Source organism: Caloenas nicobarica, chromosome 2, assembly GCF_036013445.1.
Source record: "Caloenas nicobarica isolate bCalNic1 chromosome 2, bCalNic1.hap1, whole genome shotgun sequence".
Classification (NCBI taxonomy): Eukaryota; Metazoa; Chordata; class Aves; order Columbiformes; family Columbidae; genus Caloenas; species Caloenas nicobarica.
Window position 1 is genome coordinate 35,888,150 of NC_088246.1, and position 13,700 is coordinate 35,901,849.

The window sequence follows — 13,700 nt, forward strand, 5'->3', positions numbered from 1 at the left end:
TTTTTTTGTTTTTTCCTATTTCCCCATGTGTTAGCTTGGTTATTTTTGTAAAGTCATCGTGAAACTAGTTTCTACACCCCAACTGTAAGTGACCACTCATTTCTGTGGAGAGATTATTTGTTTCTTTGGTAAATGTAGGTCTGGGCCTCCCTCACATTTTGTTCAAGTGAAAGAATGATTGGAGCAAGACAAGGCAGTGTTCCGTTCTTGACCTAAAATGTAAATGGACTTCTAAGTGAAAACACCCATGTCTCTTCCATCAGACTTCTTTTGAAGTACACAACAGGTTCAAAACATGAAACATGAGAGGAAAAAGTTGATCTTAAGTCTTAAAGGTGACCTCTGTTATTTGGAATAACTCTACCTGTGCTGTCAAAATATTATTGTAAGAGTATAATGGATTTCAAAGTGGTTTAGCTGATTTATAACCTTCATTTTGCCTTTTGTAAAAATAGACCCGAGCTATTTTTGGCGTTTCTCCTATTCACAATAGATCAGGATGAGGGGTCTGTGTAAACAGATGAAAGCGATTGCTTTGTTCTGCTCGATATTGTGCGATTGTGTGGCGTTCTGAAAAGTTAGCAGCTGGATTCATCCACCCCTCGGTTAATTTTATTCATTGGGCTTCAGTCCATGCTGAGAACATTGCTGGCAACACAATGCAAGTTGTTGATCCTCGTCCTTAGGGAACTGGTATTTAAAACAACTGCAGATGAAAAAGAAAATGGATTCAGTGGCTGAAGCGTGCTGTCCGAGCATGCTGAACTGTATGGGGTTGCCTGGCCTATTTTTCTGTTCTGTGCTAGGATGAGATGTAGTGCAGTGTTAGGACAGCCTGAGCACTTCATCTTTGACAATGAGTAAAGCAAACAGGTGGGTTCCTGCATTCAACTTGCTGCCTGACAGACTGGGGTCAGCCTTAACCGTTGTATTCACTATGTTCTCAGCAAACTATTTCATTCAGTCCCTTTTTGTAATCAAACAGAAGTTTGCTGATGAAGTGTAAACCCCACAATATTTTGTTGCCTTAGTAATAAAAATAACAAAATATTTTTCTTCTGGAATACACCTTTTAAGGAAGAAAATAATTACAAATTCCATGAGTCTTGCTACCTGTTTTCTTAGGCAGATGTGTGTGAAAGAATCAGGAATGAATAGTGCTTGTACCAGAGCAGAGACTACATTAAAAAAAAAAAAAGTTATTTGTTCCGAATCCTGTTTGTAATTCACTGTCCTGCATTACCTAACAGCAGTTCATAGGTGACTGGTAGAAGATGTGCTCCTGTGGCTTAGGGTATTAGTTTAATATCTCCATGCTGTTCTGATCTGGGTCAGCTACAGAATCAAGGCTTGTAGGTTTGGTTCTCAGGGATGTTTAAGATTGAGACTAAGGTACCAGGGTTCCTGCCTGGCAGCCATGAGTTACATCTTCAGAGAAAAAAAAAAAGGCAATAAACTTTTGCTTTGAATAGCCAGGAAAACATGCATCAGTTCATGCAAGGAAATGGAGCAATTTGTGTAGTAATGAAAGCTGATTCAGGCCATACCATTTGCAGAATACCCAGACCAAGATTTTAGGCTCTAGTGGACGTGTTTGCTAGGGGAACAGACTAAAAGGATGAGCGAACTTTGTTTTTTCTTTGGGGTGATTGTTTCTCATGGTACTTTTTTTTTCCAGATACAGTAGTGTTTGTGCACCACCTGGCCTTCCTCATCACAATTTGCTGGAAAAAACAGATTGCAATCTTGTTTTCTTAAGAAAGGATTTATAATGGGAGCACCACTTACTCCTTGAATCATAGAATCCTGACAGTATATTCAGCACCTATTTGAATGGCGACATCCACTACTGAAAACATGGGTGCCTGACTTTTTTTGTCCTACTCAAACCTACTCAACACAAGTAGGTCACAGTATGTAGGCTATATGTGAGTAGGTCACATTGACTTACTCACACAGGCAAAGTTGGGCTTGTCTGCTTATTTTTTCTCAATGTGGTTGTAAATTATTGTTGGGTTGCTCAAGGAATGCATTTTAAGGAAAATGCTAAATTGAGACACTGTGTGGCTGTGTAAACCTTGAAGTTTTTAGCATAGAAAAAGCTACAAAAAATACAGAAAAAATACATGCAGCTGGCACTGGATATAGGTGTGACAGCATCAGGGAAAAGAGAGAAGCCATCCCACAGGCACGCAACCCGGGATGCAGTCTGTGCCCCATTGTGCCAACTGGAGGCTGCATTTTCCTGGGGCTTCTTGCTGTAACCCTGCCCTGACAACACTTATAAAAGCTGTTATGTTGAGCCTTAAGACCATATGCAAAATGAGCAAGACACATTTTCCAAAGCACATTAAAAACTGTGTGGGGAACTGGAGGCCTCTGTGCTGCAAGGTATGGCATCAGTCCTATGTATATGGTAATAATATTCACAAGTACACAGAAAGGCTCAAGAAGCTTGTGATATGTCTTAGGTGAAGATCTTGCAAGAGTTAAGAGCTGCCCTACTTGATTCAGTGATTTTCTTTTCCCTTTCTCTCTGTATATCAGTATATCTATATGTGTATGCATGTGTGTGTGTATATATATGTAGACATTTGAAGAAAGGAAATATAAAAATCAGATGGGTTCTGTATCTTTCGTGGCATATACATGGGGAATTATTTAGATTACGAGGAATGGACTACGTAGCCCTTCAGTTTTTTATCTGTGGCCTGAATCTCACAGTAAAAATGTTCTCACTTTCCAAATCACGTGAACCCCAAGCGTGGACGCTGCCCACGCCAGCAGAAGAGGCGGCGCCAGAGCGAGGGCAGCAGTCGCTGCGCTGGGTCATCGCGCGGTGCACGGGACGTGCTCCGGCTCGGGCTGGGATGGAGAAGGAAGGCTCTGCTGCCGCCCAGACCAAGGAGGTTTGTTACACGTGGATGTGTTGCGCTCTCCATGACAGATTTTGGAGCCCTTCCCAACAGCTCAATTAAAAAACACCTGCTCTAATGAATAATTAACAGCATAACATTGGTCGTGTTTATGAATTACAAAAGTGAAGGAAGAAGATGCCCAGTGGATAATTTGTACTGTTTGTACTGTAGTCGCTATGTTCATGTTTAGAAAGGGCAGTTTGGGTCAGGTTATGTAAAACTGTTATCTAAAACTTGGAACACTGTTAGAGGCAGAATTTCACAGTGTTAAAGCACTGGAGGGAATGAATCCATTCTGGACTTTGGGCACCATTTGATGTATTTACACTGAGTGAGAATAGTTAGAGTTATGGATTTGTTTCTCTTGCTGAGTGTCGAAAGTTTGGTAAAGTGAAGGTAAGTACAAACCAGGTAGGCTTTTTTTTTTTTTTTTTTTTTTCCTGAAGGCTTTTCTCCAGTCTGAGAGCAGTCCCACTGAACCTGTGTGCTTAACTTACAGAACTTGGTTTGTTTGGTTTTGGTTTTGTTCTGTTTAAATTTTATTTTGAACTCACTGGGCAGTAGGACATAGCAGTATTGCTGTGGGCAGATGTCTGCAAATAGATCTCTGCTCATGGATGGCTCTTATCTGTTAGCCAGAACTTGCCCAGGTTTAATAAGAGGGTGTGTGAAGGACTGTGTGGTGTTTCAGAGAGAGGTGTGGTAAAAACCTCAAATGTTTGAGGCACGTGTTGTCTTGAAAGACCATGATCTTTATTTTTGTTACTGTGTGCTGTGGGAGGCACAAGGATTTTGAAAAAGCCAGGTCAAATGAGTGGCCCCGAAGGGTGTAGAGGGAGTCGGGGGTGTAGGGCTGACCGACACCGGGATTTTCTTGCTCCCTGGAGAGCGGGGAGGGTACTCCTGGTGTAGGGTGTGCAGGGGACATGTACGTGAGAGATGATGAGGGGAATATCAGGCATAAAGAAGAAGGAATTAGAGTGTGGTAATTGTGGAAAATAGAAGAGGAATTACATACGGTGGCAGAGGGAAGGTGAAGATACTCAAACCCCAGAGGAGCTAAAAATCTCAGACTGTGGATTTTAACAGCGCTCTCTACTCAGAGCTGTGAGTTGGCAGCGTTTGGTATCACGATCAGGCTGGTGGCTCGAGAAAGGTGGGAGCTGGATACCTGAGGAAGTACCTTTGCCTGGGAGGGCTTAAAAGGAAGACATCAAAAAAAAGAAAAAGGAACTGAGTTGTGGACAAAGGTTTAGTAGAAAGGGTGGTCCACGGATACTTATATGTTTATTCAGTGTCTCATTCAGTGACTACATCATACCAATGAGGATATACTACCAATCTAGTCTGGGTAAAGGTACAGAAAGAAATAAGTCTCTTGGAGAACCCACAACAGAAAGCATCTTGAGACAGCAGAGGCATAGAAAGAGCTCTTTCTTTTTTTAGTGTGCTCACTCTGAAAGGGTGACAATAAATGTAATAACCTTCATCAGCTTAAAAGGTTAATTTCTAAGGGGTTATTAAACCGTCTTCGGGATGAAAACTGATGTCTGAATTGAAATTAATGACAGTTACTATTTGTGTCTGTGTCTTCAACTTGTATCCAGCTCTGCCTCCATTTAGGAGTAGGTTGGTGTTAATTCTCTGTGGTTGCTGAACGTGTAGAGTGCACAGAGCATGCGTGTTTCGTAACAGCTGGCAGAGCTGAGCCATGCTATGTAAAGCCCGAGCACTTTTGTTTCTGAAATGCGTGTGGCCAGACAGATGCTAATAACTCAGCACAACATGCAGGAGTGCCTTTAGCAGTGTGCGTTTGGTTGCAGACCAGATGGTATTATTACGATTTGGAGTTGTAGACTTTTGACAGGTGCCATATTTGGAGTCACAGTTATGTAGTGTTTGATTTACTCAATTGCGTTGCTTAATTAGCATGGTTTAGTGTGCTTTGTAAGCCTAACTATATATAACATAAAAGTTACTTTGATATTTGATGTTTCCTTCCACCATTCCACCCTTCATGCTTTCTAAAGCCTGGCTGCATTTCAAATAATAAAGTACTCTTCCGTTCCTGTGTTCCTGGGATATTTTAGGGCTTATTATGAGTATAGAGAAACAGCAATAAATATTTTGCTTTTTAGCTGAGATTAAGTAGGTATCAATTGGTAAGATTAATTATCACCACATATTTAAAGTACACAGGCAAAAAAGCCACATCAGTAACATTAGAGCTGTATGACAACAGCTATGCATCATTATATTTAATTTTGAATCATATTTAATCCTGCGAAGTAGTAAAGTGAAACTACTGGTTATGTTACTAGAAGCTGTATTTCTTTTGCCTAACTTGTACTAAGTGGAACATTTTTTCTGGAAATGCTACTTAGTCAAAATGTGGCAAAGATCACTAGGCCTGTGCTGCCTCTTTTCAGCTGTTAGCAAAGAGGCGGCCAGCTCTACAGAGAAGTGCAGTTAATAAAGAAGCTTGCAGAAAAACATCTCAAAAGTTAATGACGGTAATGGAATAATTTAAAGCTTGACAACTAAAATAAAGGTAAAATAGAGGAATTAGCAGGCAGCATGTGAATGACGTATATGAGTAATCAGCATGAAAAATCGTTGTTTTGCAAATAATGGTGGTCATATACCTTTGCTCTGGCACTGGGATTTGTAGAAATATTTGCAGAAATACCTGAGTGTGACTGCAGTGAAACAGAGCTTTGCGGGGGCCGGCACCCCCTGCCCCTCCGTGCTGCCCGCGCACCCAGGCAAACCACCCCGTCTGCTCCGTTCTGCTGCCGTGAGTGAGGCCTTTCTGTCATTCCAGAGCCAGTTCAGATGTGTCTGTGCACCTGTAGCCCTGAGCCGTGTAGTTTTAGCCCTGTTTGCCAACGGCACGCTGATCGGTAGCTGTAAACAGCTTGCCTATGCTTCCTGCTGCTGCTAGAGAGGGGTCTTGTTCGCCCACCCAACGCATCGCAGGAGACCTATTCATATTTTGATACCATTACACGTTCTGCTCCCTACATATTGTTTTATGGACCACAAATAGGGAAGCAAGGGGAGAAGATACATAGAGGGATAATGTGATGTACAGCGCACCAAATTTATGCTGAGATCTATACTCTGATGCACTTAATTGGAAACTGAAGGCTTTCTTTTTTAGTGTAGTAAGAAAATCTGCCACAGCAGGCAGCGTCCTTCCAATTAAGTGTAGGCTGGGGCACCCACAAAATCATACTTTCTCCCACCTCCTCATTGATTCTTGGACCACCCTGAGCGGCAGATTTGACATAAATTACTGTTTTTCATATTTCAAAGACTGACAGACTGAAGCTGATGGTTGACCTGCAGTAAGTTGTACCTTAGGAAAAGGGCAGAGTTAGAGCCCAGCCCTCCAATGTGAAAGGCGGTGTTTCCTGCCAGGGGTTGCTCCATGGAAGCTCTTGTAGAGGCACCAGCTATTTTAGAGAACAGCCAGAAACTCCAATGACCATTGTGCCCTGAGAAGGTGTTTCCTTGTATCTTGAAACTTGGATAATTAGGATAATTTGGTAAATCAGACTTGGTCTCAGATTGTGTTCTCTAGCCCAACTGAAACTAGTAAAAGGCAGAAGCAAGATTAGAATTTGAGATATTTGGATTTTTTTTTCTTTTTTTTGGTTGGGTTTTCTAGTGTAAATCTCCTGCCTTGTGCTTGCACAGAAATCCTTCCAAAGGCAAGCTGAAGGTTGTCATCAGGTGAGGTTGCAGTTTACTGTTTGGAAACAACCTGCTGTGGGCAGCGTGAACTTCCACACTTTCCAGTGGTAGAAGCGGAAAGGCTGATGCAACAGATGGGCTTGGTAGTAATAGCAAGCCTTCTACAATCAGCAAGAATCAGTCTTTTTCTCTCTACGGACACCACCCACGTGTAGTCCTGATCTAGCTCTGGGGCTCACAGCGGTGTTACTGTAACTCAATTACTGTTTCTTCTGCTACCATTAATGCAAAATAAGCAACAGGACAGAAACACTAAGTGTGATTGTGCAGTACTGAGTTAGTATTTACACTTTATCTCTTCTAACATGAGATGTATATTGTTCAAAGTTGGGTGGAGCCACCGGACAACTTAATTATTTCAACTAACAATTCCTATTCTGAAACCTAATGCCAATTTCTATTTATACAGCAGCTCTTGGTGTGTTTCTCTAGAGCAACACTGAGTTATTAAGCACTAGCAGCTATTAAGTATTTGCGGTGAAGGATTACAGTTGTCATAAATACTGGGTTAAGTGCTTACAAGGGTACTACCCTCAAGAAGAACAGAACCATCCTTGCTGCAGATTAGGTCAGTCAGCACTAGCAGCAAAACTTTTTTTTTTTTTTTTTTAAATTTTCTGAGCTTCTGATATTACTGTTTACTTTCTGGGTGCCCATCTTCACAAAAAAACCCCAGTTGTTATCTTAATTGGAGTCCCCCTTGTCTCCCACAGCTCATAGCTGCAATCATTAACCATGAAGCTACTCATTACATTATTTTTTTGCAATACTCCAAGGGCATCTTATATATACTACCCATTGTAGGAGCCTTCCAGGGTCATTAGCGTTTTCTATATAACTTCTTCCTTATCCCTGGAACACCTCGTTTTGGCAATTGCTAGGTTGGACAGTGCCTCCTAGCCCATAAATTAGCGTTCTCCTCTGTTCAGTTTGGTAATGGATTCCACGCTAACAGCGTTCTGAAGTTCATCGGCTCAGTTTTCTTTGTTCTTTTCATAATTTGAAAGGAATTTTGCTGTGGCCTTTGTGTAGCTATAACCATACATGGTTGCATATTTTATTTATTAATGCACTGCCATCTTGTGACAACCTGTCTGTTGAAAACGGATTGCTTGTTTTTTCCAGGCACGACGTCTTTACAGCATAGGGGATTTTTTGATAGTTCACTTCCTAAGAATATTTATTTTCAAGGGCTTAATTGAAAATACCAGCCCTACCTCTGAGTACAGGTAGTCTTGTACATGGTAACTCCCTGGGAGAAATAAGGCAAGACTTTCTTCTGTTACCTGACCTCCCAGCAAGCATAGTAGAGAACTTACAACCTTCTAGTCTTTATGGTACATCATTCCTTCCCTGTGGAAAGTGCTTTTCACATTGTTTGTTCAATGAACCGCAGTCAGAAAAGTCCTTTCCTGCACCACAGTAAGGATGCTCAGCTACAGAGGAATCGTATAATATGCTTACTTGATGCATTTACATTCTCAGGATTTTTGTATCCATGTATTTTATTGACTACCGTACTCGTCAGCAAGTGCTCTGACATAATCTTGGTCAGTGGCTTTGTACCCAGCAACGATACCCCACATAAGGTGGGCCTTAATGCTGCTGCAGTACTTACCATTTGGACTTCAGGGCTGAGGGATCATACAACAGAGTAGTAACTTAAAGTTGAATGACATCCACAGAAGGTGTGATTTGGGGAGGGATTTTTCCTCCAAACTGAGTAGTAAAGGAGTTGAAATGTGAACACAATAGACCTCGGTTAAGAAGGAGCTAGGCCAAATGTGGTAGCTCACAGCCTCAAAAGCTTTCATAACCTGTGAAAGAAAAGCGGTGAGACCTTAAAGTTCCTGTCCTCCTCCCCCCCTCTTTTCTTACAGCACTGTTCTCAGCGGTTAAGTCCTGCAGGTGAGCTATTTATCTTCTTTACAAGGTTAATTTTCCAACAATTTAGCACTTTGAACCAGCTCACCCTGTAATCAGATGATCAATACCACTACCAGGGAAGGGTCAGGACCACTTTTCTTAGGACCTTTTCTTAGAGCAGATCAGATGTACCATGCAGGCTATAGTTTGATGGACACTTAGCAACAGTCCCATTTCCACCTCTTAATGCTCATCAGTCCCACACTGTCCTTCACGAGTCCTCCTTCTCCTCCTCTCATCCCTCAACCATTTTTCCTCCGCACCCTTCCTGCTTCCTCTTGCCATATGCCAACACAGGCTGTGCTTTGTACAAGTGGAAAACAGTATTCAGGGTAGCTAGAAGAGTTTAACGTATAATATTTTTACTTCAATAGATTCAAATATCAGAATATTAGAAAATAAATTGATCAAGAGTCTGCAGGTGAGGAATGTAGAGGCATTCATTGTATAAAAGATCTTTTTTTTTTCCCCCCATCATCTGTTAGGTGAGCTTACTGGAAGATATACAAGTTGCTATTTCTAGTAGAAGCTGAGATCCATCACTGTCACACAATATACATTTCACCCAGACACTTCACCACTGTTTCAGTCCTCATGATGCCATGCTACCAAGAACAGACTGCCTCTCTCAGACAGACATTTACACAGGCAAGACTCTTTTCCTCAGTCAAGTTTTAACAGCACAAATCCAGAATCACTACTTCGTGGGTCAAATTCGACAGGGCTGTTTTCAGCTGCCAGCATTAGAAACCAAACAGCCCACAATGAAAATTTTGATGAAATTAAACTCGTGTCTTTGGAGGAAGGTTTTGATCGTATAGAAGTTTCTCAGCTCTTTGAAGAACCTGGCTCAGATTCGGGACTATCTTTGAATTCAAGTCACAGCACCACCTCTTAATCTGCAGTGAAGGTGCTGTTGGGTAAAGCAGTGATGTTAAATCGGTTTCTTCACATGGCTTAGGAGCTGTTAGTAGCCATTGCCAAGAACACGGCAAATACGGCCATGTGGAATATCCAGGTGATTCAGAGTGTTCTGGAGAAGCCACACTTCAGCAGTTTCTTCATAACCACACTTAAAATCAGCTGCCAAGTCAAGCAGCATCTACTCTGGAGCATCATCAGCAGATGTGGATGCAGAAACCAAACAAATTAACAAATAGGTGCCATAATTCTACTGATCCAAACCTTAGCAGTGACAAATAGTGTACAAAAGCTCTGAGAATACCATTTTTAGTGCATGAAATCGCGAGCATGCCGGTCAACTCATTCAACACCGTGCTAGCAAAGAACCATCTGAGGAAAAGACAAAGTTGCTGCCCAAAATTGTTGTAAATGCAAACTAAATGCAATTCTTAACTTGGAAGAAGATGTGTCATCTTCAAACGCAAAAGGAGAGCCTTCAAAGGAGCACTCTCAGTGTAGCAAATCATCTGGATGAAGCAGAAGTTAAAACAACTTGTACTGTGAATTTTCAGTAGATTGATGGCCGAGGTAGACCCGTTAACCTGTGCCAATATGTCACTCATTGCAGTAGTGATGGCAGTATTTTCGTAATGCCCAAACACTTGGTCAAATCAGAACAGAAACAAGGTAAAGGGCAGAAGCAAAAATAATCACTTAGGTTTTATTTTTCCTGAGAGAATAAGGATATCTGCATGAAGACTGGAGGTCAGTGACTACAGTAGCACAAGCAGAAGAGATATTAGAGAAGGAAGTCTGCGTGTTCAAGGGTCTGGCAAACCCAGCAGATTATCTTTTAGAAAGTCTACCTGAATGAGCAAATCTGTTTACTTTTAATTAGAATTAAAGGAGCTAGGCCATCAGTGTAAGCAGAATTGGAAATACTGCATTTATAGGCCTATGTAAAACTATGAATTTAGTTTCTGGCGATGGGGGGCAGGGACACATGTCAGTAAGGGGGGGGAAAAAGCACGCTTTAGATCAAAGTTACAGGCGAAAGAAAAAACCTGTTTAGTCCCAAGTACTTGATTCTTCATATACAAAATTATCTTATTATTCTTTTTTTAGCACTGGAAGAAAAACTGTAGCTCACATTCATCTTCACCTTAAATTCAGTGTGAATTCATGTTCCTAAGAGATATACTGTGCTTTGCATTTGTTCAGAAGTGTTCTACTTTTCCTAGTTTTCCTTTGAGGAGAAGGGCCCAGGAGGCTATTGCGGGTTTTTTGCGCTACTTTCACCATCATAGCTCCAAGCAAACATAATGTACCAATTAATTTCACAACTCATATGGTCGATATTATCTTACCTTCATTCTCTGCAACTGAATCATTCTCAAGTTTCTTTCATGAAAGTGAGTGATGGCAAATGACCTCCTACTGTTTCCCAGTTTGTGATATATTTACTTTTGTGACCTTCCTTTACCCTCCCATTTGGATACTTCCCTCAAGAAGTATGAAAATTTTTCATTTTAGCTTTTAAAAATGAATATTCTATAAGTATCTTCAACTTTATATATATTTTTTTCCCCAAGTCTTTAAAGCGAATGAAATAGCACTAAATTACTATTTATCTGTACTTGTGATAAATGAGGTTACACTCCAGTAGCAGCTTTGAATAAAGAACTTCTGGTTTCGCTATTTATTTGTGCCATTAAAAAGAAAATATTTTCTTCACTTACATGCTTATTCACTACAGTTTATCCTTTTCTACTTAATAACTTGAAAAGGATCTGCAAAAAAGACAGCCTAAAAGAGAAACAAGCATGTAATAAGGAAGGTTAAGAGGCCTAGTAGTTTCTAAGATATTAAAATAATTACTAATACGAGCAACTAGATAGCAACAAATACTTTTTATATCTTTTATAAACAAAACTCATGCAACTGGTATATATATAAAAAATCTCATTGGTCATGGCATGATTACAATGCAGCCACTTTATGGTCACATGTTTAAAAAAAAAAGCCCTTGCACTAAACACATGAAAACCACACATAGACACAATAAAATTTAAATGCCATTTTAAGAAATAAACTATGCCATTAGCAGGTAAATCATGTTATTTGTTTGCACCTGTGTTTAGAGTAACTGGTAGCATCAAGCGGTATTTTCTAAAACAGAAGCACTGCCTCAGAGTGCAAAATGCACTGAGTTATGGATATTGAAACCAGCCATTTGCTCTGCATATTGTATTAAAAAATATTTTATGTGTGCAACTGTTCCTTCAATTATCAGTTTCAGCACAGCCTCAAATTGCTAAATTCATAGCAGAAACTTCCCTTAGTGACACCCTGAAAGTTACTGCTGCTAGTTAAGCTTCACTGGGAGACATATTTACCCTAACTGGTATTCACAAGGAATTTATTTCATTGCTAGTTCACAAATTTCAACCAAAACATGCAACAGGTAACCATGTATATATGATAAATTGCGAACTTTTCTTCTAGCTCTGGGGAAAAAAAAAATAGTACATTTGAATCAGCATGAATGTAATTTAATTAAATGACATAATAAGCATTTTAAAGTCTATGCATGTAGCTTTTGTAGGACCAGGGCTTTATGGCCTCTGTGCACAAATTCTGATAGATACTATATTATGCCCATAACTGGTAAAACTGGAAACCCAAGTGTTTATGTTTTAGGGCTTCACAAGTCCTATGGGGAAGGGGGTAGGGAGGGGAAGAGGAAAGAATAATAAAAAGAAAAAAGCTAAACCCTCTTGAGTTTCTTCTTTGGTAGCAGAAGTAGAGTGAGTGCCAAGAACTCATTTGCATGATGGTTATGTGGTTAAATTTTGGCACGTGCTGAAAATAAGCAGGCTGGAACTCTTTCGGAGAGCAATCTCAAGGGAAAGCAGCATACTACAGCTATGAAATGAAAACATCAGCCCCAACCCCATCTAGTTCTTTTAGCTGTAAATTTGAAGACCGGAAATTATAATGAACCATCAGCTAATTCTACTCCCATTATTGTTCTACAACTGTATTTCTTTAAGAAGCTTGTGTATGAAAATCAATTTCTGAGAACTCAAGTAGCAACTATACCCCTACAAAATCACTCAGGTGAATTATTAATTTTGGGGGGACTGAGTTATGACAGTGTTGACACAGACACTGAGAACCAGGTCTGGGTGTCCTACATGATTTTCTCAAACCTTCAGCTACCTACGCACAGGAAAGACAACTGTATGCAGACTTCAGAACAATCCTTTTTGTTTTTTCTTCGATTTTAATAGACTGCCATTCTGCTCTACCTAAAAACTCTTAATATATAATGGCCTTGGACTGTATCTTCAACCTACATACAAAAAGAAGACATTGTACAGGAGTGGAGGAGCTATTAATAAAAAGGGTGTAGTTAAGGAAACTTACCACTGAAGCAGCTATAAAAGGCTGAGACCCTCTGACTGAAGCCTATCTTGATTTTTTTATAGATTGTAACTTTCGAGAAACCAAAATCCCAAGTGTAGACACCAGGAACTACGCCGTGTAAAAAGACAGGATGTGGTATCAGACTTAGTCTGGAGCCAGATGTCTTGTAAAAAGCTACTAGAGCTGCATTCTACCTTACTGAATACCAACATGGAGACAAACACCTCTCTGAAGTACTTAAAGACTTGTTATACTGCTAGAAAGTTGCAAAGCTGAGGACGATAGATTTAGCTGTTGACAGAGACACAAAAAAATGCAAATACCAAAGTGGGAGTTCTCATTAAAAAATTGTTCCCATGGTAAAGCCATTAAGCAGTTCATGACATTTGAGTGGTAGACCATGTTTTTGTTGCACTAATGAAGAGATTAGAAAAGGTCAGATTGAGGAAAGTACAGAGGAAAAACACTGGGTGGTGAGGAAATTGCAAAGCATACAGATTGCCTGCCCCATTATCGCCGGGTAGCAACACACACAGGCACTATGAGCAGCATTAGCCGCTGGCTGCTCTCAGACCTGAACCTCTTCTAGAGTATCCAATGTACTTTATTAGAACACAACACCCTAAGCACTGTATGAAACACAAGGCTGCACACTGACATACAGGCACACTGCCAATAACCACCCCCCCCGGAAGTCATGGCATACTGTGGTAACATACACGTTGAATGATCACTAACAGCACTGCACTGATGTGCAGCTTCAGC

The 13,700-nt window shown here is 40.5% G+C and overlaps 1 protein-coding gene across 1 annotated transcript; it reads left to right on the forward strand.

Annotated features, from left to right (window-relative positions):
* Positions 1 to 2,675: 2,675 nt before the first annotated feature.
* On the forward strand, positions 2,676 to 10,216 carry NFE2L3 (NFE2 like bZIP transcription factor 3). Its single transcript, XM_065627910.1, is given in 7 exon segments — positions 2,676 to 2,909; positions 9,089 to 9,233; positions 9,236 to 9,496; positions 9,499 to 9,898; positions 9,900 to 10,030; positions 10,033 to 10,080; positions 10,083 to 10,216. Coding segments are annotated over 7 exon segments (1,353 nt in total).
* Positions 10,217 to 13,700: the final 3,484 nt, after the last annotated feature.